General features: G+C 44.3%; 1 protein-coding gene across 3 annotated transcripts in view; it reads right to left on the reverse strand.

Annotated features, from left to right (window-relative positions):
- ZFYVE28 (zinc finger FYVE-type containing 28) overlaps positions 1-24,895 on the reverse strand; it is a 188,754-nt gene that overhangs the window by 64,136 nt on the left and 99,723 nt on the right. For all 3 annotated transcript variants that reach the window (XM_056554962.1, XM_056554960.1, XM_056554961.1), the window contains exons 2-3: positions 19,661-19,801; positions 3,626-3,763 (exon numbers count right to left, since the gene is read on the reverse strand). In XM_056554962.1, coding sequence (XP_056410937.1) covers positions 3,626-3,763; positions 19,661-19,801 — 279 coding nt within the window. The remainder of the gene's footprint in view (positions 1-3,625; positions 3,764-19,660; positions 19,802-24,895) is intronic.

Here is a 24,895-nt window from a genome sequence, read left to right on the forward strand (position 1 = left end):
TAATCCCCTTTACTTATCCCCTATTCACAGTTTGGATCCCCCGCGATTTCCAGAAAGGGACCCGGCTCTCTGTGAGGAGCTCATGCTGTAGACGGCACATGCTCCATTCATTTCTATGGAAGTGCCAAAGAGACCCAAGTACAGCACTCAGGCATCTCCAGCACTCCCACAGAAATGAATAGAGCGGCAGCTGTCTACCGGTAGATGACACAAGCTCCTCACTGACAGCTGGGGTCCCATTTCGAAGATCGCAAGGGGGGTCTCAGCGGTCGGATCCCCCCCTCGCGATCAGTTACTTATCCCCCTAAACTGTGGGTAGGAGATAAGTACGTTTTGGCTGGAGTTCCCCTTTAAAGGGGTACTCCGGTGGAAGACTTTTTTTTTAAATCAACTGGTGCCAGAAAGTTAAACAGATTTGTAAATTACTTCTACTAAAAAATCTTAATCCTTCCAGTATTAACAGCTGTATGCTACAGTGGAAATTCTTTTCTTTTTCAATTTCTTTTTTTTGTCGTGTCCACAGTGCTCTCTGCTGACACCTCTGTCCGTATCAGGAACTGTCCAGAGCAGGAGAAAATCCTCATAGCAAACCTATGCTACTCTGGACAGTTCCTGACACGGACAGAGGGCAAAGACAAAAAAAGAAATTCAAAAAGAAAAGAATTTCCTCTGTAGCATACAGCTGCTTATAAGTACTGGAAGGAGTAGTAATTTACAAATCTGTTTAACTTTCTGGCATCAGTTCATTCAAAAAAAAAAAAAAAAGTTTTCCACCGGAGTACCCCTTTAAGCTTATCTAAAATAGGTGAAAATCCTGAGACTAGCAACATTTTTTTTTTTTTTTTTTTATTCTATTCCAAGTGCCAGTTCCGAAAGAGCAAAAACCCACTTAAAATTAGTGTCATCTTTCTTATGTGAAATAGAGCTCTACAGGCAGTAAAACATCAGCCTCCACAGCATGAGATTACTGGGGGAAATATGAGAGCGGGAAGAAACACATGAATAATTTATTTATATTGTTTACTGTCAAGGCAATTCTCTACTTGTTTCTCTTGTAACATTATTATCTAGAAAATGCCTGTTTTCAATTATAGATCAATAACAAAAAGCAACGCAACTATTACTATACTATTATTCTATTACTCACGGGTTATTCTATTACTATGCTATTATTAATACTATATTATTCTAGTGTTACTATATTACTATATTTCTCTTGAAGAAGCATTATATATTATAATAATATATTATTATTACTTTAGTGTAATATTTTTAATACTATCTTAGGGTACGTTTACACCGCGAGCGGAATCACACACAGTGAGCTTTAACACCAGTGTGAATGTGTCTTCCACCAGACCCGTTCCTTATTCCGCGCAAAGAAGAAACATGTTCATTCTTGGCGTGTAAGTCTGCAAGCTCAGCATAGCCGTCAATGGTGACAACGCAGGGCTGCGCAGTCCAACCGCCGAAGAATTTCGGCGGCAGTTGCCAGACTTAATCTCTGCTTGCTGAATTCTGAGAGCGGAGATTCAGCTTCAATTGCCCAGTGTGAACGCTCCCTTACTCTAGTGTTACTATAATTGTCCAATGGTGTTATCTTACTGTATTGGTGTTGTTATTATTACTTAAATGGGAACTGTCACCAACTTTATTTTTTGATATGTTGTAGTACTTATGTACTACAACATCTCTCTAATATACTTTTATTATTATTTTTTTCATTAAAAAGGTTTAATTTACATTTAAAAACCGGCTACTGAAAAAGGACTGATTTTGGAGTGACAATCAGTCCTTTTTCAGTCAGGCTGCACTCGCTCCCTGCCTGTCAATCAGACAGGCGGGAGCGAGCGCATTGGCTCCCCAGCCACTGGCTGGGAGGCCACTCCTCCCGCACATCGCCGCCTCGTTGCCGCCGCTGTCCCTGCACGCCCGCTGCCGGACTCTACAGTAACTGCAAGTGTAATGAGGGAACGGGGTATGCGGGGCGGGGGGAAGGGAAGGAGGGAACGGGCTAGTGCCGTAGCGGGGGGGGGGGGGGAACGGGCTAGCAAAAAAATAAAAAATAGGATGGTGGGAGCTACCCTTTAAAGGAAACTCTGGTGGAAAACTTTTTTTTTTTTTTTTTTTATCAACTGGTGCCAGAAAGTTAAACAGATTTGTAAATTACTTCTATTAAAAAAATCTTTATCCTGCCAGTACTTCTTAGCGGCTGTATATTACAGACAAAAATTCTTTTGTTTTTGGATTTCTTTTTTTTTTCTGTCCACAGTGCTCTCTGCTGACACCTCTGTCTGTATCAGGAACTGTACAGAGCAACATAGATTTGCCATGGGGATTTGCTCCTGTTCTGGACAGTTCCTGATACGGACAGGGATGTCAGCAGAGAGCACCGTGGACAGAAAAAAATAAAAAGAAATCCAAAAAGAAAAGCACTTTCTCTGTAGTATACAGCAGCAAAAAGTACTGGAAGGATAAATATTTTTTTAATAGAAGTAATTTACAAATCTGTGTAACTTAGGCTTCTTTCACACTATGAAAATACTTCCGTTATGAATGCCCATCGCACAGTGCTTCTTGTGTTTGGTGTTGGCCCTTGTATTGCCTGTTCAGCCAATCAGTGGCTGCCATGGCGTCACAACACAGCCAGCGATTGGCTGAGTGGGCCTTTACCACCTCCTTGTTAATAATGATAAAAATATTGCTGCCCAGACAGCCCCTTTAAAGTGTACCTGTCGTCAACAAAAACTGTTTAAATAATGTAGATAATACCATTATATGTATATTTGTAATATATATTGGTTAAAAAATATGTATATTTTTGTCCCTACAGCTATTGCCTGTGTCTCTATGAGGAGTCCAAATACAGGAAGTGAGGGTGGACAAGCAGGGCTCTGTGCACTAAGAAAAAACAGGACAGTGTGCACGAAGACTCTATAACATGCTCCTCGCTCAAACAGCAGGATTATTGACAAGCCAGAAGTCTGCACAGAGCCCTGCTTGTCCTACCCTCACTTCCTGTTTTTGGACTCCTCATAGAGACACACAGACAATAGCTGTAGAGACAGCATTTTTTCACCCAAAAATATACACAATTTGTAACCAATGTATATTACAAATATAAATATAATGGTGTTATCTACATTATAAAAAAAAGCTTTTGTTGACGCCAAGTACACTTTAATAAGCTATTTTTGTTTATTTTCTGTTAATTGTTGCTTTGTACTTACTGTATTATGGTACAAAAAATATTTCACCATATGTCTTTATTAAAAATTGTACAGCCTGTTCAAGCAAATATTGTTATTAATGGGATATTTTAATACATAGCCAATTAGTTAGCAAATTGTTGTCTTCTATACATAAACTAGATAAACTTGTAATAAAAATACCTGGCTTTCCTATACACCTGGGATACAGTTCAAATAAAATCCTGAACCAGGCAGAGGCCATTACGGAATCTGATAGGACGCCAACTCCCAAACATCCTCCATGTACTGTAGTTTTACAGCGCCCATTACTGCCGCCATACTGCATGGGCTATAACAGACCATCTGCCTTCTACCGCAGCTATACCGGCAGGAAATAACAGTGAAGCTAGGACAACAGGAATGTGGTGGCTTACCTCTGCGCCAAACCAGAGCTGTCCAGCGAGATTGTCGTGGCGAATTTCTTCAGGAAATTTTACACAAAAATCCCGGTTGGCCCGCTCATTCTGTATACATTCCTCCATGATCTGGTTTATGATATTCAAAACATTGTCCTAAATAAAAGAATGAAAAATAGATTAAAATTTCTATATTCAACCATTCCGCACAGACCAGTGTGTATGAAGCAATAAGGCAACAAATGGGGTCCTGCACGGCTCCACACCACAGAACTGTAGGGCCCCTATGGGCCACACTACCATGCTCCATTAGGTCCTGTAAAGCTTCTAGAGAAGATGGTTACATATGTCATTTATTGGATGCCACCATTTTATCGGATTTGTAAAAATCTTTAAAAAAATAATTATATATATATATATATATATATATATATATACATACACACACATATATATGTCTCTGTATTGAGGCATACAGAGGTATATAAAGACCCCTCAGAACTTTCGGTAATAATAAAATGTATAGTGGCATAATAACAGAGCAGCGACAACCATCCAATAAACGTTCCTGATTAAAAGGAAAAGGTGGACCTCATGAATGCCTTACATTAAGGGGGTCTCCACTTTGGACAATCCGTACTTGTTGTAAGGGTCCCTTGAAAATAAGTAGCTGGAAACCATTATTATAAAAAAAATTTTTATCAAATGGTGCCAGAAAGTTAAACAGATTAGTAAATTACTTCTATTTAAAAAATCTTAATCCTTCCAGTACTTATTAGCTGCTGTATGATCCACAGGAAGTTATTTTCTTTTTGAATTTCCTTTCTGCCTGACCATAGTGCTCTCTGCTGACACCTCTGTCCATATTAGGAACTGTCCAAAGTAGGAACAAATCCCCATAGCAAACCTATCCTGCTCTGGACAGTTCCTAAACTGGACACAGGTGTCAGCAGAGAGCACTGTGGTCAGACAGAAAGGAAATTGAAAAAGAAAAGAACTTCCTGTGGATCATAACAGCAGCTGATAAGCACTGGAAGGATTAAGATTTTTTAATTGAAGTAATTTACAAATCTGTTTAACTTTCTGGCACCAGTTCATTTATAAAAAAATGTTTTCCAATGGAGTACCCCTTTAACCCAATGGAGGTCTTAGAGGTGGAACCACCATCAACAAGACATTCATTGCATTCATGTTCATTCACACATGTCCTATCACAAATGTCTCCAGTAGAGATAAATGACTGTGTACTTTGAGAGCCAGTTAGAAAACGACATAATATTATAGTAGTCAGGCAACAAAAACTTCCATAGTCTGTACCGTCAGCGCAAAATAGGGAGACTAAAGTGTGATTGACAGCTCACCACTAAAGTCTCTTCTCATTACACCGGCCTATGGAGATCACTACATAGACATGATAGCTATACATAGCAGCCATACGGAGAAAACACAATAATAGAAATTTAGTCCACGTCTATAAAACCTATTGTAATTAGGGTTGCCACCTTTCTTGCAAAAAAAAAATAAAGATGCTAATTTGCATAATTAATTATATATGCGCGACATCACAGGATACACATTTGCGGGGGGAAATTTTGTCCTATTCTGACTCTAACTTTTTTATTTCTCCTTATACGGGCCTGTATGAGGGCTCATTTTTTGCGCCCCGATCTGTAGATCTTTAACAGTACCATTTTTGTTTTGATGTGACTTTTTGATCTTAATTTTTTTTAGCAAATTCGGGACTTGCAATTAGTTACTAACTACAACTCCCAAAATACCCTGATACAGCCTGTGGCTCAGCTGATGCAAAACTACAACTCCCAGCATGTTTGACAATATAGTAGTATATAGTATAGATTAATGTTTCCCAACCAGGGGGGCCTCCAGCTGTTGCAAAACTACAACTCCCAGCATGTTAGACTATATAGTAGTATATAGTATAGGTCAGTGTTTCCCAACCAGGGGTGCCTCCAGCTGTTGCAAAACTACAACTCCCAGCATGTTAGACTATATAGTAGTATATAGTATAGGTCAGTGTTTCCCAACCAGGGGTGCCTCCAGCTGTTGCAAAACTACAACTCCCAGCATGTTAGACTATATAGTATAGATTAATGTTTCCCAACCAGGGGGGCCTCCAGCTGTTGCAAAACTACAACTCCCAGCATGTTAGACTATATAGTAGTATATAGTATAGATTAATGTTTCCCAACCAGGGGTGCCTCCAGCTGTTGCAAAACTACAACTTCCAGCATGTTTGACTATATAGTAGTATATAGTATAGATTAATGTTTCCCAACCAGGGGTGCCTCCAGCTGTTGCAAAACTACAACTCCCAGCATGTTAGACTATATAGTAGTATATAGTATAGGCCAGTGTTTCCCAACCAGGGGTGCCTCCAGCTGTTGCAAAACTACAACTCCCAGCATGTTAGACTATATAGTAGTATATAGTATAGGCCAGTGTTTCCCAACCAGGGGTGCCTCCAGCTGTTGCAAAACTACAACTCCCAGCATGCCCGGACAGCCGTTGGCTGTCCGGGCATGCTGGGAGTTGTAGTTTTGCAAAAGCTGGAGGCTCTCTGGTGGGGAAACACTGGTATAGTATATGGTGCAACATTCCAGGAGTTGGAGGATTGGTTGGATAAATACCGGCCATTGCATGGTATTGTTAATATAAAAATACCGTCAGAGTGACCAAAATACCGGCTGTGTCGGTAAAATACTGAGTAACTTATCAGGCAATGCACCCAGGGGAAAAAACATACAAATAGCTGTCCTTCAGAATACAGAAAAGTAAAAAGCCCATATAAAGCTTAGTTAACAACAATGTGCACAATATAATACTCCACCACTGGATGGCATCATAAGGTAACTCATACAAGTGACAGGCGTACAACAACTGCTACTATAGTAGCGGCAAATCAGCATCAGCGCTGGTCAAGGGGGTGTAATTCGGGTTGAGTGAGTGATCGCCGATGCTACCGTCATGACTATCCTATTTGGGCCTAAAACACTACAGGAAGATGCAGAGGTGTAGCTATAGGGGGTGCTTAGGTGGTGGATGTATCCAGGCTATGGTGGCGGAGGGGACACAAAAGCCCCATCCATTTCCTTATATGGTATAATGGGTCATGGCGCCAGACCTATGGGGGATCTGCATAGTATTTGGTGCCGGTGGATTTTCTGTTTTTTGCATTGGTCTGTGTGACATGTCAAACATTTTTTAAGTGACAGTAAAGCTTTAAAGGGGTTACCCCAAGATTAAAAGTTATTACCTATCCACAGGGTAGGTTATAACCAGCTGATTGTTGGGGGTCTGACTGCTGGGATCTCCACTCATCCTGACAAGAGGTTTCTTATCCATCAGGTGAATGAAGTGACAGGGTGTATGCTAACTACCTATCTTTTACTCTTTATGAGACTTCCAAGTACAGTGCTTACTCGCTCATCTTCAGAAGTTCCATACAGCCGCTCCATTCACACAGGTGACAAAGGACTTCTGTCCTCATGGACTGTGGGGGTCCCACCGATCAGCTATTTATTCTGTGGATGTGATAATTACTTTGGGATAATTCCTTTAAAGTGGACCTGTCAGTAGGAAAACAGGGAAAATAAGCCCATGGCTAGTCATCAGGATTCCAGGAATACCTTTCGTATCCCTCTAGTCCAGGGGATGTATGGCAAACTTCGAGGAGGATAGGAATTCCGGCGCTGACCAAGGAGAAGACAATGGAGCCAGGTGTGTAACGAACAGATTTAATCCAATGCGACGCGTTTCACCGCGCTTGCGCGGTTTCATCAGTCTCCACTTCACTCTAGTCCAGGGGACATTCCCCAGAATGGCACGAGCCCAAAATTAACCAGCCCTTCTCTTTGTTTACCGCCTCCATGGCCTTTGTCTATCAAGTCAGCCAAGCCAGCATGAAGGTGGTGAGAAAGAGCATATGGGTTGGATAACCCTTGACTCTTGCCATGGTGGCGAATGCCTACTGGGCACTCAAGCATAAATTACATATTAAAGCAAAGGCTTAAATGTTGGTGCTGGAAAAGGACAAAAAAAAAAAGTTGGCCCAAAATCCTGATGACTAGCCCTATGTGCTTATCTTTTCACGGAGTACCCTAACATAATTGGCTCCAAACTAGATCATTACCCAACACAGGTGTCAACACATCTTTGCAGAGGCTGAACATATAGGGCCCCTTGCACACTAATGATATTCCACTTAAAGTAACTTGCATGCTGTAGAATCCCATCGACCTCAATGGTATTGTGCTGCTCTGTGCCCACCTGGGAAGTTCTGTAGGGGAACTTCTGGCGCAGATCTGGATTCCGCCAAAAGAATGAACATGCTGACCCTGGACAATGCAGATCCGCTTCTAGAATTCCTTTCTGAATTTCCGTATTGTGCATGGGCCCTTAGAAAGTTTACTTGGTAACCTGGGCTTCTAGATCTCTAACCATCCCATCCATGTCAGAGTCCATTGTGGACACAACTGACAAACTCCATAACAAAGCAAACTGTCCTTTGTGGAATCATTTTTGAGAGACGACCCCAGGAATGCATCAATAACCAAACAAATTGAGCACTTTACGTCTCGCCCCGAGAAATATCTGCGATGAATCGCTGACTGATGTGTGCCATAATTCTGGCAGTACCAGAAGTTATGATTTTTTTTCTCAAATAACTAACTTTTGCGCATAAATTTTTAGCGGATGTAGTTTGGGTCAAATAAATCAAACAAGCGGCGACGTCTGAAGACCCATTTCCTACATTTATTGAGAAATATAAAGATTTATCATCTGCAGCGCGGAGAAATGCAAATGCTGTGTATATTTAGCAGTCCATCGCCTGGATCTACTCTCGCTCTCTTGCTCCGGTGATGGGGGTGGAGATTTATTGGCATTGCAGGGTTTGCAGGAGAAAGTGTTTGTGGGGAAGAGGTGAGGGCACAGTTGCAGGCAGGGAGACAGCAGCACATTGCACAGCTCATTGGGCCCGGAGAAGAGCTGCGCTGCACACTTTATGCTCAGAGACGACCCCATGTAGTTAGCGCTCATTACACCGCACAATGACAGCCATTGCCTAAGTTTGGCACTGTGCAGAAAAATCAAACAATAGAGGCGGCGAATGGAGGGGGAGGGGGAATACTGCAGTGTAATGAATGGGAGATTATCACAGTTAATATTCTCTGCCGTTCCGAGTGTCTTCGATAATTCACGGCTGTAAAATCATGTACATAAGTGAACGGAAACTTCCAGCACTGCTTAGACATGGATAGCACAGCATGACACTGCACAATGTTACCAGCACGATACCATGCTATCACACTGCTCTTACTGTCATAAGGTATTTAACTCCTATCCCAGTATTTACAGATGTAGCAGAGCCAAATCAGTCACTAGCCTGTCCCTGTGCATCGTGAATTACTGTAAAGGTGTACTCCGCTGCAATTTGTTCCAAACGCTTGTTGCAGGCGGTAGTGGTCGTGACGTCATGCCCACGCCCCTTGTGACGTCTTGTCACGCCCCCCTCAATGCAAGTCTATGGGAGGGGGCCACTGAAAAGCACCCCACCACATGATTGTGCCACCACCATGCTTCACTGTAGAGATATTAGGATGTGATGAGAAGTGCCTCGTTTCCTCCATACATGATGCTTAGAAGTGAGGTCAGAATGTTTAATCTTGGTTATATCAGACCAGAGAATCTTGTTTTTACAGTCCGAGAGTCCTTTAGGTGCTTCCTTTTTTTTTTTGTAAACTTCAGGTGGCCCATCGCCATTAAGCCCAGATTGGTGGAGGCTGCAGTGATGGTTGACCTTCTGGAAGTTTCTCCCATCTGCACACAGAATCTTTGGAGCTCAGCCAGAGAGGTCATTGGGTTCTTTGTCACCTTTTACACCTCCTTCGCCACCAATTACATAGTTTGGTGGGGCGGTTATGTCTAGGAGTCCTGGCTGTTCCAAAATTCTTCCATTTTAGAATGATGGAGGCCACTGTACTCTTGGGAATTTTCAATGCAGCAGAAATGTTTTTGTCCCCTTCTCCAGAGCCTCGGCATTCCCGCAAAACACAATGAACGTAGTGGGAATCAGACAGCTCTGCACATTTTGTAGTGGCTGTGCTGGATTACTGCAGCTCAACTCATCAATGTAAAAAAAACAACTAAATAAACAAAAAACCTTTAGGGCACGTTCCCAACCCGATCGTACCCCTTAAGGATATGTTAACACGATCATGCCCCTTCAGGGTGTCTTCCCGCAATCATACCCCTTCAGGGTGCCTTCCCGCAATCATGCCCCTTCAGGGTGCCTTCACGCAATCATGCCCCTTCAGGGTGCCCTCACGCAATCATGCCCCTTCAGGGTGCCCTCACGCAATGTTACCCCCTTTAGGGTGCCTTCAAGCAATCATGCCCCTTTAGGGTGCCTTCACGCAATCATGCCCCTTTAGGGTGCCTTCACGCAATGTTACCCCTTTTAGAATGCGCTTACACGATTGTACCCCTTTAGGGTACACTCACACGACTGTACCCCTTTAGGGTGGGTCGACACCATCGTACCCCTTTAGGGTGCCTTCACACCATCGTATCCCTTTAAGGTAGGTTCACACGTTTGTACCCCTTTGGGTTAGTTTACACGATTGTACCCCTTTGGGTAAGTTCACACATTCGTACCCCTTTAGGTTACCCGCTGCGGGTTACGATTGTGTGAACTGCAATACAGTTGAATGCAATCTATTGTTCACTTTTATCAGCCATTTCCAGCTGGGGGAGAATTCTCCTAATGTTCTGTAAGGTGGTCTTCTATTTACCCTGAAAACTCACCCTTTCCCTGACGGTCTTCTTGCTTTCAGAAGCTCCAGTCTGGAGCTGGTGCCGGAGATCCTCTGCGACCGGGCTGTGTGGTGGTGAGCTGTGAGGGGGCCTCCCCTGGATCTTCTCCACTTTAGGACCCTCGGCCATACTGAAGAATGGCACCATCTTCAGCCTTCGTAAGTGGGGCCATCTTCCCTGGTGGCCATAGCTGCTCCCACTGGAGAGAAAGGGAAGGTTATTCTTTCTAATTGATCTCGCTCTGGCGTCAGAGGACCTCCTTCAGCAGGTAAGAGATGTTTCCTACACCACTAGGGGGATCTCCGACAACTCTGCTGTACTGGAAGTTCTCCACCTGGGTCCTTGTCCCCCTTCCCGTATTTGGCGCATGCACTCTGGCTGGCTACAGGCCGAGGAAGTTGTGGAGGCTCTGGGGGTTGCCCATGCTGAGTAATGGGAGAACAATGCTTCTTATCCTGACCCCTTAATTCAATGGAAAGCATAAAAAGCCACAGTTAGAGGTGCCTTTATAGCAGGTGTTGCGGGTCAGTGGAAAATTAGGTCTGCTATGGAGGGTGGGCTGTTGCAGGAGGTGAGTGTCTTGGAGGCAGTGTATGTTAGAAATCCATCCCCTGAGAATGAGAGGGCGTGGGCCAAGGCTCGGAGGTCTCTGTTGGTCGTTCAGAAAGATCGGGTCCAGTTGTGGTTAGCGGATAGGGAGGCTGCCCTGTTTGAATTCGGTGACAAGAACGGCAAACTGTTGGCGCATTTAGTAAAAGGCTAGTCACCTGCTGCCTCTGTCCCTTGTATTAGGGGCCGAGACGGTACTGTGGTGGTTGACCCCAGTTGATTAACTCTGTCTTCAGGGACTTTTACTCTTTGTATGCTGCCCCTTCTAAGCCCTGTCAAGGGGAAAATCTGTTTTTCTTTCTTGACTTATCCCTTCCAATGCTTAGTCACGCTCAGGCGGAGGCGTTAGATGCCCCCTTTACAGCTAAGTAGGTGGAACAGGCCATACGTGACCTTCCTCATGGGAAGTCCCCGAGTTTAGATGGGATGATAGGCGATTGGTATAGGATGAATGAGGAGCAATTGGTGCCTATACCCCTTAAATTGTTTCACTCGATAGCTGTTGCAGATGCTCTTCCAGACTCTATGAGGGAGGAGTTGATTGTAGTGATCCCCAAGCCTGGAAAGGACCAGTTGCTGGCTGCTCCCCTCTAGCGCTATTAGCGCTATTATTCATCCTGACCAAACTGGGTTTATGCCGGGTAGGGCTGCTGAGGTGACTGAAGCGTCTGCAGCTCAACATAGCAGCAGTAAGGGAGGGCTTTCCTACTGGTGTGGTGGTTAGCCTGGATATTTATTAGGCCTTTGATTTGGTGCTGTGGCCCTATCTGTGGGAGATACTGGTTGCGTTTGGGTTTGGTCCCCGATTCTCTGCTTGGGTTCACTTGCTTTGATAGTCCTAGGGCCTGTATTTGCACTAACTTGGATGTTTCCGCTCCCTTTCTCCTGGGTCGTGGGACGAGGCAGGGGTGCCCGCTATCTCCCTTTCTTTTTGCGCTGGCGTTGGAGCCATCCGTAGGGACCCTACTATCTGTGGTATTCCCAGCGGGTCTATTCTAGAGAAGGTTTCCCTTCATACAGATCACACACTGGTGTATTTGGTGGATGCTGGGGGTTCTCTCCTGTACCTTATTGATCTAATTGACCGGTTAAATTCAATTTCGGGCTTGCGGTTCAACTGGGCTAAATCTTCCCTAATGGCTCTTCCGGCAGGGGTGCAGGTGGTTCCACGTTTTAGATACTTAGGGGTGGAGGGAACTGCATTCCTGATAGACTGTCCCTAAACTTTGAGCCGCTCTTATGCTCCACCTGTGGAGCGGTTGACTGCCTGGTCCTCACTCCCTCTCTCCCTAGCTGTCAGGATCAATATATTTAAAATGATTTACCTCCCTAAATTCCTATATCTTTTTAATTTAGCTCCTGTGATCCCCTCTAGGAAATATTTTAATAAACTATATTGTGCTCTGGGATCCTTCTACTGGCAGGGAAAACCTCCTAGACTTGGTCGGGCTCTTTTTCAGGCTCCTAAGTGGCATGGCGGCTTAGCCGCCCCTGATGTATATAACTATTTTCTTTCCTCCCAACTGGTCTATGCAGCGTGGTGGATCAATCTGGATCTGTTGAACTCTGCGACGGCCCTGGCTAGAGCAATTATGGGTTTCTATGAAGCTCTTACTAACACACTCTACAGGTATCACTCTCACTCTTCCTTTCCTATTCCCCTTCAAACTATAGCTAAAGTGTGGTCTGTGCTGTCAAGTAAATTTCCACAGCCTCTGGAATTTACCCGGGCACCCTTCTGGAGGAATTTACATTTACCTCCCCTGCATGGGTTACAGGTAGCCAATTTCTGGGGTTCTCATGGAGTCAAATTTGTGATCCACTTGCTTGGGGAGGATCAGGTTTTCCTATCCTTTTCGGACATGAAGGAAGTTTAATGGCATCGCTGGAAATGCATTTATAGGTATCTTCAGCTTAGGTATGTGGTTCAGGTGCAATTTGGCTGCCTGACGTTTACTCCTGTGTTTTCTGATGTGGAGCTTCTCCTGGGCACTATGGATCTTTCTAAACCCCTTACTCCTATGCCCTCCTCCAGACACTGGGGCCTAGCCCTTTCTCACAAGCCTTTCATAAAAGGGTGGCTGATATCCCAGATTTGACAAAGTCAGTGGAAGGAGGTTGAAGGCTCTTATTATTCCACTGTAGTTAGTAGTAGAGATATGCTGATCCAATCTAGATATGTTTTGAGGTTAAATTATATGCCTGCTAAGCTGAAGCGCATTGGTGTTTCTCCATCTGATATGTGTTTTCGTTATTCTTTGGAAGTTGGTACCTTTTTGCATGCTGTGTGGGAGTGTTCCGTCATTGCTCTCTTCTGGAGGGAAGTGATGGGGTTTCTGGCAGATAATCTAGACTTCCCTTTCCTACTCACCTCTGTGGTATGTCTGCTGGGAGTCATTAATGAGGTGGACTCTAGTTCACATAGACGCTTACTGATTCGCTTACTGCTATTCTGTGCCTGTGAAGTGGTAGTACTTACCTGGAAGGATACCTCCCCTCCCCTGCTGTCTCATGGGCTAACTTTGGTTAACAAATATGTCCCGAGGTCCAAGGCTTTATATGCGAGTTGTCAGTGCCCTAAGAAATTTGACAAGGTATGGACCCCCTGGCTTTTGCTGGATATGTTGGCAGACCCGCCCAACTAGACTGTCCCAATACAGTAGGTTTTCTATAGCATGCTGCTGTTCTTTACGGGAGGGGCTGGGTTGGTGTTACCGGGATGTGTGCATGTTGAGTGTGTCCGTCAGTGTTGGGCTTCCTCCGGTTGGGTCTCAGATGCCCCTTCTGTCCTACTGGCACATATTTTTGCATACTTTGAATCCCTGCCACTGTGCTGAAGCCAGTCTCTGGGACCTTCAGAGGCTGTTGTATATGTTTAAATTTGTTCCACCTTAACAAATTAAATAGCAATACTTCAATAAATACTTAAAAAAAAAAAAAAAAAAAAAAAAAAAAAAAAGTGGTCTCCTACACTGACATACCCTATTAGCACCTCGTCTTATCATGCTGCACTTTTAGTGTCCTTTTTACACACCGTATAACCACTAATCAAAGCGAAAAGGTAGAAGCTGCTGCAGACTGCAAAGTCCGCCACCATGCTTGTGTAGATGATTGACACAGATACAAACGCTTCCTTCATATCTGATGTCAGCCATTAGCCGATCCACCGGCAGCTCCTTCTCGGAGGCAGCAGGGGGTTAATGATGAAAGCGGATCGCGCTCGGCAGGAACCAAAGCGTTCTTTTATGGCCTAAACTGCGGTTTCCTAAAACATCAGTTTATCACTTTATTGGCCTGTATTCTTTTGGCAGCGTATGTTATTTAACTAGGAACACAACACAAGCAATACTTACATCTATAGACTCTAATCAGCTTTATAATAAAGCCCCCGGGAGTTCGCTGGCATCTGGCTAACTTCATTTGCATTTAGTGTTGTCTTCTGCAACCTCTAAGGGTAAATTATTTTCAATGAAACTTTGTATGATAAGATTAAAAAAAAATCGCAGGGCTGGTAAAAATCTCCAAGTCGCCCCCATCGCCGGCAGCTGTTTTTACAAAACACAAAGAGGCTGATGTAGCCCAGATGACACGGAGTTCGCAGTGATTTATCGAGACAGTGATGTTACTTCAAAAATTTTCATTTTCTGAGAAAAACGTTACACGCCGCCCATCTCAATATTTGGCTTGAAAATATATTATCAACGCCAGTAGATATCTAGACTGGCTTTTGGGTTCTTCTGTATTGATCGGTGTAACTAAAAGGGGTTGTTGTCCAGGATCTTGGTATAGATTATCCATTTAAAATCATGGCAATGAGCAGAACAAAGGGGGCGGCAGCATGCAGGAAAATGACACACTCAGAAGGGCCCAATAGCAAAAGCTTAAACAGAGCCTTAAGTCTTAGGCTTATTTTGGTCTCCATAATGTCTAGGTATAATGCACACAGTGATGTCGCTGTACAAAATGGAGCCACCCTTACTTGCTGTCCAAAGGAGCAGCTAACTGTGGCACAGGTAAACAATCGCTTCTCGGCGTTTTGGCTAAGATCAAGTGTAGTACCTTCCTGTTAGCTGGCGGTGTGGAAGACCACCAAGGCAGTATACCGGAACCACACAGAATGGAGCAGGTGTACCAGGGCCGGCTGTATGGCCAGGCAGCGGGCCCTGAAGCGACCTGTATCTTCCGGATCTCGCCCTAAGGTTAAGGTAGTGTGAAGGCCGAGGTGCCAAAGTGCCCTGGGAGTGGTGACCCCAGGGTGCCGGAACTCACTTGGGAGTAGCGACCCCACTTGACTGATGGCACGCAGCATGCACTTTATCTCTCACTCTTCTGAGCGCTCCCCTCTAGCATTCCGGCCTTCTGGCTGTTGATCTGCAGAGTAATTTTTATCGATCTGGCCGGATGTCCGGCCAGTATCACACTGAGCACATCCACTTATTTTTATTTTTATGTTTTTGTCACTGTGCTCACATTTGTGTTCTTTTTATGTACACTAGGATTTGGTCAGGGTGCGGTAGCCCTTCTGGGTGTCCCTCCTGCCGGTCTAGGGGAGGTGTGTGTGGCCATCAGGTTCCTCACCTCCCTGCCATGCCCTGTGGCATTCCTGATTCGGCAGGAATGCCGACCGGTTTTACTGGTTCCTTGGTTCCTGGCAACTTGGTTAATGCCTAGATGTTCGCCAGGACCACTTTTCGGTCCCTGAGTAGCTTCGGTGAAAGGGGACATCATACCTGGAACCTTGCAGGTGCCTTTTGGCCCAGGGGGCGAAGGGTTTGGTTTGTTGGGGGGGGGGGGGGGGGCTCTCTCCTGTTGGAGAAGGGCTTGCAATGGACTGCATCCTCGTGCACATTTTTTGTGTGAACACTTGCACTTTTTACTTGCACTAGGGTGCTTTGAGAGCACATACCTCAGCTCTTCAAAAAAAGAAAAAGAGTAGTATAGAACATGTAGTACCACCCTGTATTGTAGGAGGCGTTACAAGACAGGAATTCAGTGCATAAACTTCAATAATACAGGTGTTTTACCAGTTAAATGCCCATTCTGATTGGTCAGTTCTTCCAGCCATTGACAGTTTTTGTAGATCTGGACTCAGGTTTGAGTCTGGTTTCAGGTTACAATGGCCCAGAAAAGACCATTGTATGTTGAAACTATTGTATGTTGAGGCCATCGTAAGTTGAGGGATCACTGTATAGGTGAAGTAGATGCAAAGTCAGTCCTATAAACTGGAGTCCATAAAGACAGCATCAAAACATATCATGAAGAACATACATGTTTATTGCAGGGTTTCCCAACGAGGGTGCCTCCAGCTGTTGCAAAACTGCAACTCCCAGAATGCTTAGAGTTGTAGTTCTGCAACAGCTAGAGGCAACCTTGTTGGGAAAGAGTGGTTTATTGGCATCCAAACAATGACCCAACATTTCGACCTTACTGATCACTGATCTTCTTTATTCTTGGCTTTTATATATCCTGCTCGATTACAAATCAAAGTTGCGACTGGGTGTTGGGCTGCACCCCTTCATGTGCTATAGGCAGCATACTAGGTGAGCTAAAAGAACTTTGTGTCTATGATTCTACCTTCACCCAGGTTTTATCATGCATGCTTGGTAAGAGGAGGTCGAAACGTAGCGTTATTGTTTGGATGCTGACAACGTGCACAGACTGCTGTCACAGTACAAGGATAAGGCATGATGCCCCAGTGCAGATAATGTGCACACGGTGATATCACTAAAGCATGATAATGCACACTAGATCAGAACAGCTAAGAAGTACAGTAGTCCCTCAACATACGATGGTAATTCGTTGAGGGATCCGTGCAATGAAAAGAATAAGAAGTTATACTCACCTGTCCCCGCCGCTCCGGACAGTCACCGCTGCCCTGGATGTTGACCTCCATCGCTGTCGCCGCGTCCCCGGGGTGTCCGCGCCGCTCCGGATCGTCTCTGCTGCCTGGGATCGTCGCTCTTCATCGCCGTCATCACGTCGCTGTGCATGCTGCTCCTATTGGATGACGGGACGGCGTGCGCGGCAGTGACAACGACGGAGAGCGACGGCGATGCTAGGGTCCCGAAGAGGACTGTCCGGAACGTCGGGGACAGATGAGTGACCATCACCGGACCACACGGGGCACCTAAAATGGCTATCCGGTGGCAGCTGAAGTAGTCTGCGATGCAGGATAGCAGTTTATGCGATGGCCCCGACATACAAAAGCATCGTATGTTGATGCTGCCTTCAACATGCGATGGCCTCTGAGAGGCCATCGTATGTTGAAATTATCGTATGTCGGGGCCATCGTAGGTCGGGGGTCACTGTATATTAAGTGTTCTCTCGCCCACCTTGCAAAATGTGGAATGGGCGGGGGTGGGGGTACTTACTTAATATACACTGCTCAATAAATTAAAGGGAACACTAAGATAACACATCCTAGATCTGAATGAATGAACTAATCGTATGAAATACTTTCATCTTTACATAGTTGAATGCGCTGACAACAAAATCACACAAAAATTAGCAATGGAAAATCAAATTTATCAACCCATGGGGGTCTGAATATGGAGTCACACTCGAAATCAAAGTGGAAAACACCACTACAGGCTGATCCAACTTTGATGTAATGTCCTTAAAACTAGTCAAAATGAGGCTCAGTAGTGTGTGTGGCCTCCACGTGCCCGTATGACCTCCCTACAATGCCTGGGCATTCTCCTGATGAGGTGGCAGTCTGTGTTGCAACATGGCGTTGGTGGATGGAGCGAGACATGATGTCCCAGATGTGCTCAATCGGATCCAGGTCTGGGGAACAGGCGAGCCAGTCCATAGCATCAATGCCTTCCTCTTGCAGGAACTGCTGACACACTCCAGCCACGAGGTTTAGCATTGTCTCGCATTAGGAGGAACCCGGGGCCAACCACACCAGCATATGGTCTCAGAAGGGGTCTGAGGATCTCATCTCGGTACCTAATGGCAGTCAGGCTACCTCTGGCAAGCAGATGGAGAGCTGTGCGGCCCCCCAAAGAAATGCCACCCCACACCATTACTGACCCACCGCCAAACCGGTCATGCTGGAGAATGTTGCAGGCAGCAGAATGTTCTCCACGGCATCTCCAGACTCACGTCTGTCACATGTGCTCAGTGTGAACCTGCTTTCATCTGAAGAGCACAGGGTGCCAGTGCCAATCTTTGAGTTCTCTGGCAAATGCCAAACATCCTGCATAGTGTTGGGCTGTAAGCACAACCCCCACCTGTGGGCCCTCATACCACCATCATGGAGTCTGTTTTTGACCGTGGACACATGCACATTTGTGGCCTGCTGGAGGTCATTTAGCAGGGCTCTGGCAGTGCTCCTCCTTGCACAAAGGGGAGCGGTAGCGGTCCTGCTGCTGGGTTATTGCCCTCCTACGGCCTCCTCCACATCTCCTGATGTAATGGCCTGTCTTTTGGTAGAGTCTCCATGCTCTGGACACTATCCTGACAGACACAGCAAACCTTCTTGCCACAGCTCACATTAATGTGCCATCCTGGATGAGCTGCACTACCCGAGCCACTTGTGTGGGTTGTAGACTCCGTCTCATGCTACCCCTAGAGTGAAAGCACCGCCAGCATTCAAAAGTGACCAAAACATTAGCATAGGAACTGAGAAGTGGTCTGTGGTCACCACCTGCAGAGCCACTCCTTTATTGGGTGTGTCTTGCTAATTGGCTATAATTTACACCTGTTGTCTGTTCCATTTGCACAACAGCATGTGAAATTGATTGTCAATCAGTGTTGCTTCCTGAGTGGACAGTGGGATTTCACAGAAGTGTCATTGACTTGGAGTTACAGTGTGTTGTTTAAGTGTTCCCTTTATTTTGAGCAGTTTACTTCTTAGCTGTTCTGATCTAGTGTGTATTATCATGCTTTTGTCATATCACTGTGTGCACATTCTCTGCACTGGGACATTACTGCCTTATCCTTGTACTAGTCTGTGCATTGGAAAGGTTTTTAAAGTAATTTGGTCTCACTAATATCCAGGTGTTATGCACACAGTAATGTCCCAGCACAGGGACCATACACACAATGATGTCATATAACAGAGACCCCGCACACTATGATGTCACAGCCCAAGGACCGTGCACACTGTGATGTAACATACAGTTATAAAGCACATATGATGTCACAGTACATGGATAATGCAGTGATGTGCATTACAGTACAGCGATAACATAATATGGCAGAAGGGCGACAATTAGAGATGAGCGAACTTACAGGAAATTCGATTCGTAACGAACTTCTCGGCTCGGCGGTTGCTGTCTTTTCCTGCATAAATTAGTTCAGCTTTCCGGTGCCCCGGTGGGCTGGAAAAGGTGGATACAGTCCTAGGAAAGAGTCTCCTAGGACTGTATCCACCTTTTCCAGCCCATGGGAGCACCTGAAAGCTGAATTCATTTACGCAGGAAAAGACATCAACTGCCGAGCCGAGAAGTTGGTGACTAATCGAATTTACTGTAAGTTCGCTCATCTCTAACGACATTGGCTGAGGATCAGCGAGATAGAGGCCCTGATGCTCCTCATCATTTTGCCAGTCACATCACCAAAGGACCAACCATGACGGAAACTCGTCCAACATTAATTTCTTACCTGACACGAACGAAACTGGTTTACGAGTAGCGTACACCTCTGCGGATCCTTTCTTCCATCCAGGCTGTCCAGTTCAGCAGCCACTTGGTTGAGCTCTTCGTCTGCATAGTAGAATTGAGCAAGAAGCTGCGGATCCGACCTCTAAAAGAAACCAAAAAAAAAAAAAAAAAAGTATTGTTAATTTTAACTAGTCCTGGTATACAATGCCAAAAATGTTTCACTATTTAGTAAAGAATGGTCCAGCATCTGTCAACTTGTCAGTAAGCCCGGCACGGCTCCTTGAGTGGCCGTAGCGCACAACTGTGCGACTTTTATAAAAGTTGCAAGGTATAAATCAGCGTGTAAACTGTGCACATAGGAAACCATGAGGGACATTTATCAATGTTTGCTTATGTATTCTTTTTTTTTAGTAATTTTTTTCCTTACTTTTTTTTGCTTATGTGTGACGTATTTATCAACTGGTTTCAGCCTGTTGATCATTTTCTTTCACTTAAGCAATTTTTCCTTTTTTACTTTGGTAGTAGCTTTTTCCGCTCCATGTTTGAGCTGGAGCAAAATTTAGTCAATTTTTAACCCTGTTGCGACTTTTTTTTGCACAGTTGCGACTGTCGCAGTTAATAAATACCTGACTACCCGTAGTCCATTTTAAAATTATTACTACGTAGTTCATTTTTGGAAAACTTGCTTTTCTCGCTTTCCAGTCAAAATGTCGGACAAAAAATCGCGTAGTCGCAGTTGCGACAATTTTGCCACAATTATAGTAAAGAAAACCTGACTAAACCCGTTGATAAATGTCCATACATATCCACAAAACGCTCACTGGATTTGCCGGCGCAGAAAACCATAGAAGCAGGCGAAAATGTAATCATGTAGCAAGCGCTGTACAGAGTCTTTCCTAAAGTATAGGCCTATTAGGGACTAGATAAATGACCCCCTTTATGGGTAGATCTTTAATAGCGCCTGCAGAAGGGTGTTCCTTTAGTTTTCTGGGGGTGCTGGGAGTTAGTTTTGATACAGCTGGGGCAACCTGGCTGGAAAACACTACTCTATACCAGTGTTTCCTAACCAGGGTGCCCCGAGCTGTTGTAAAACTACAACTCCCAGCATGCCCAGACAGCCAACGGCTGTCTGGGCATGCCGGGAGTTGTAGTTTTGCAACCGCTGGAGGCACCCTGGTTGGGAAGCACTACTCTATCCTCACGGAAATTGTGTTTCTTCCCTCGTTTGCATTAGTTGTATATGTGGCCAGTCGGGGTTACCTTTTTTTTTTTTTTTTTTTTTGTCTGGGCCCTTGTCAACATAATGTGATTTATCTCACTTGCTGGAATAACCGTTTTCTACATCTGTTCTACACGTTCCGGTGCAATTCTCTGCAACGGTTATGAAAAATTCTGTTTCGTGCACTTGGAAGGCGCTGTTTTTTTTTTTTTTCCTCCTCAAGATTGTTTATAAAGCCTTACAAATAAACAAACAAATAAATAATAGTGCTGATATAACAAAAAATAGTGCACAAAACACCAATGTTGAAAACTTAAAAATAATCATACTTAATTAGAAAAATAGATAAAATCACAAAAGGGTTTTAAAATAGACAAAAAACAAGAGAGAGAGGCACCAGAATACAACAGATGGGTGGGTTTTGCTGTGAAATGCTTCCTCAGGGGGTGTGCTTCCACACCCCCTGAGGAAACATTTCACAGCAAAATGATCGTTGGGGTCTGGTGGGTAAGGTCTCGACCCTGAATAATAATATTTATTTTTTTCTGTATGTTGCATTTTGATATTGGCACATAGGACCTATGTCACTTCACTGTATGGTACATGCCTGTGCATGACCTGTTACTTACTCTGTATAGCTCACGTGCTGCTGATTTATATCTTATTCAACCAATATTTCCAGTACCTTTACCCACCCATCTGTTGTATTCTGGTGCCATTCTTTCCTGTTTTTTGTCTATTTAAAACCCTTTTGTGATTTTATGTATTTTTTTTCTAATAAAGTTTGCTCATTTTAGGTTTTCAACATTGGTGTTTTGTGCGCAATTATTTGTTATATCGGCGCTATTAGTTTGTAGGGCACATTTACTTCAGTAAATGTTATATCTTTCAGTGTTAAATAAATAAATAATGTATTTATAAACCATTGAAGGGTAAATATTGACTAGTAGGAGTAATCCGGGCAGCTTTTAAAGATTAATCAATGTAACCTATTTCAATCTATCCCCGGCGTCCTTGTGAACCGGAGCGTGTTCGTCTTGGTGGAGAGAACCTGCACAATGTATCAGGAGCTTCGATTTTCTGTGCTCTCCCCCAAAAAATTATTTAGCATGATGTGCTTTTTGTAAAGCACAGGCTCAGTCAATTGTAGCTCAGCCTGGCCGCCACAACACAGCGATAAATGTGATTTATGTCCGGAGAAACAATCCACCTTCCATCTATCGCCGCTCTTGTAATAAAATCAGGGCTGCCAGTGCTGGCTGTTCTCACTGTTGGGGACGTAATAGAAATTCAGTGACCTCAACTTACATGGTGCTGCAGAAACAAGAATCAGATATATGGAGGGAGTCTGTGTACGAATGCTGGCCATAGTCACAATAAGAACCAGTCGTTTTCAACCATTAGAACTATGGGACTAGATCTGGATCAGCCTCCAGATATCTGACCGGGGGTTAGATCACTACTGGTCTAGTACTGGAATCCACACCGAATGACTGTCAACGAAAAGGAGATGTGGGGGGGGGGGGGGGGGGGGGGTTTGGGGGAAAAGTTGGCTGTGTGCAAGGGTCTGGATGCATGTGGCGTAATCTAAATGTATACTTTAGTGAATTTACATACATGAAACGTTACCTGAAAAATAGGTCTATTCAATGTAGAAATCCATAAAATTCTTTCTTTAGAATTCATTAAGTTCAAAGGGTCCGCCTTGACCATTTTGGGGTTTACTCCTTAGTCACAAGCATGTTATAAGTTGTTCATGAGTAAGAGGACAACCTCCTCTGAAATGCGTCAAGCACTACCCTTCCTGACTGGTGTGTAATGAATTTTATGAATCCTAAATATAGAATTTTATGGATGTCTGGAGTACTGCACTTCTCTTGTTTTCATAGAGGGAAGTAGTAAGACTGGTCTGTAATAAACATTGGGGCACTACATCAAAATAGACTTTTTTTCAAATGTATCCATCTGCACAGATTCAACTCATTGGGGGGGATTTATCAAAGTTGTCTATTTTCCGTATAAATATAGACCAACCTACATAGCATAAGGCCGGTCTATTGTGCGCCTAATTTATCAAAAGTCGCAAGGCTCTTGATAAATTCTGTGCACGGACTTTGGGATCTAGGATTTAGACTGTATTTAAACCTGCTTCAATATGGCCTGATGTTTCAGCGTACTTTCGCCCGATGCAAATTTTTGTCGCTATTGATAAATTCAGCACAAAAAAAAAAGTATCTGATAGAAGGCTCAAACAAGTTATAAACAGAACCCAAGAGGTCAAAAAAAAATAAAAAAAAAATAAAAACACAACCCTAAAAAGAGTCCAGAAACCTTCCAGGCAATCTAAATCTTTAGACTTTGTTTCCTTTACTTAAATAGTACTTCAGACTAATTTACTGGAATGGTTCCTCCAACTGTATTACAACCATCCTCCCTGATAAGGAAAAGCTGCAACAATGCAGAAAAAGCAATAAGGCTATAAACCAGAAGAGGAACGGCAACAGAAATAAAAAAAAAAAAAAAGTATTTTTAAAATTTTTGGTTTGGTTTACCCCAGCTTCTAGCCATGGCCAGGTGGTATAAGATCATGTGATGGGGTATGTGCTATGAACAAGAGTTTAAGGTTGGTTGTAACAACGCTGGACTTCATCTTTATTGTGTCCTAATTATTTTATTTTGACTTCCCCAGTTGCAAATGTAAGTTGCGAGGAATATTACTTTACACGCAGTTTCTTGGTTTAGTTACTTCTGTTAAATTCAAGGAGACACCCAACTTCCCCTACAGTAGAAGAACAGCAGAGGAAATCCTGTGTGCTCCATGCAGATGTCTAGCGTTGTATTGGGAACAAAAAAAGTGTTTATATGTTGAGGACCGCCCCGTACTACAAATGTCAACACCGGCTATGGCGCGGCAGCCAGGTGACTGAGCACACGCACCTCGTGACTTCAGGACAGAAACAAACAATGGAGCGTGTACAGGAGGAGGCAGACACGTATCATCCATCATGTTACCTACAGTGTGATCTGAGGACAATACAGGACTAAACTGTGATAAACACCTGAATGAGTTAGAACAGACAATAACAACTTAGTAACAACAACGCAACGAAAGAAGCAAACTTACCAAAAAGACAATTACAATGAACGTATTATTAAAATACTGTATATACTCGAGTATAAGCCGACCCGAATATAAGCCGAGGCCCCTAATTTCACCCCAAAAGCCCAGGAAAAAAAAATAATAAAAAATTAAAGTTTTATTGACTCGACTATAAGCCTAGGGTGGGAAATACATCAACCCACCCATGTAATCATCCAGACCCCCGTCATCATCCCCCCCCCCCTTCATCATCACCGCCTGTCAATCCCTTCATCAGTGATCTTTAACCTGCGGACCTCCAGATGTTGCAAAACTACAACTCCCAGCATGCCCGGACAGCCATCGGCTGTCCGGGCATGCTGGGTGTTGTAGTTTTGAAAACTTTGGAGGTCCGCAGGTTGAAGACCACTGCGGCCTTCGTCATCATCCAGCCCCCCCCCCCTTTTGTTTTGTACTCACCTCCCCTCGGCGGGAAGGAAGGGCGAGCTGGTCCGGGCCATCTATGCTGCACGTCCCGTCCGGTGGGGAGGGTTAGTCGTTGCGGGCTGTCCATTTTCATCCCCCCCCGGTGACATTGCCTTGACGACGACACACAGGGATGTTGCGCATGGACGTCCCTGGTCTTCAACCTGCGGACCTCCAGAGGTTTCAAAACTACACCACGCAGCATGCCCGGACATGCTGGGAGTTGTAGTTTTGCAACATCTGGAGGTCCGCAGGTTGAAGACCACTGATGAAGGGATTGACAGGTGGAGAGTTCACTCGAGTATAAGCCGAGGGGGGCGTTTTCAGCACGAAAAATCGTGCTGAAAAACTCGGCTTATACGCTATATCTTTATAATGGATAATGTTGTTTTTCTGATACAGATGTTCCATATCCTGTTTCCCTACCACCTGAAGCCAACACTATGGTCACA

The sequence above is a fragment of the Hyla sarda genome, chromosome 1 (genome assembly GCF_029499605.1).
Source record: "Hyla sarda isolate aHylSar1 chromosome 1, aHylSar1.hap1, whole genome shotgun sequence".
Lineage (NCBI taxonomy): Eukaryota > Metazoa > Chordata > Amphibia > Anura > Hylidae > Hyla > Hyla sarda.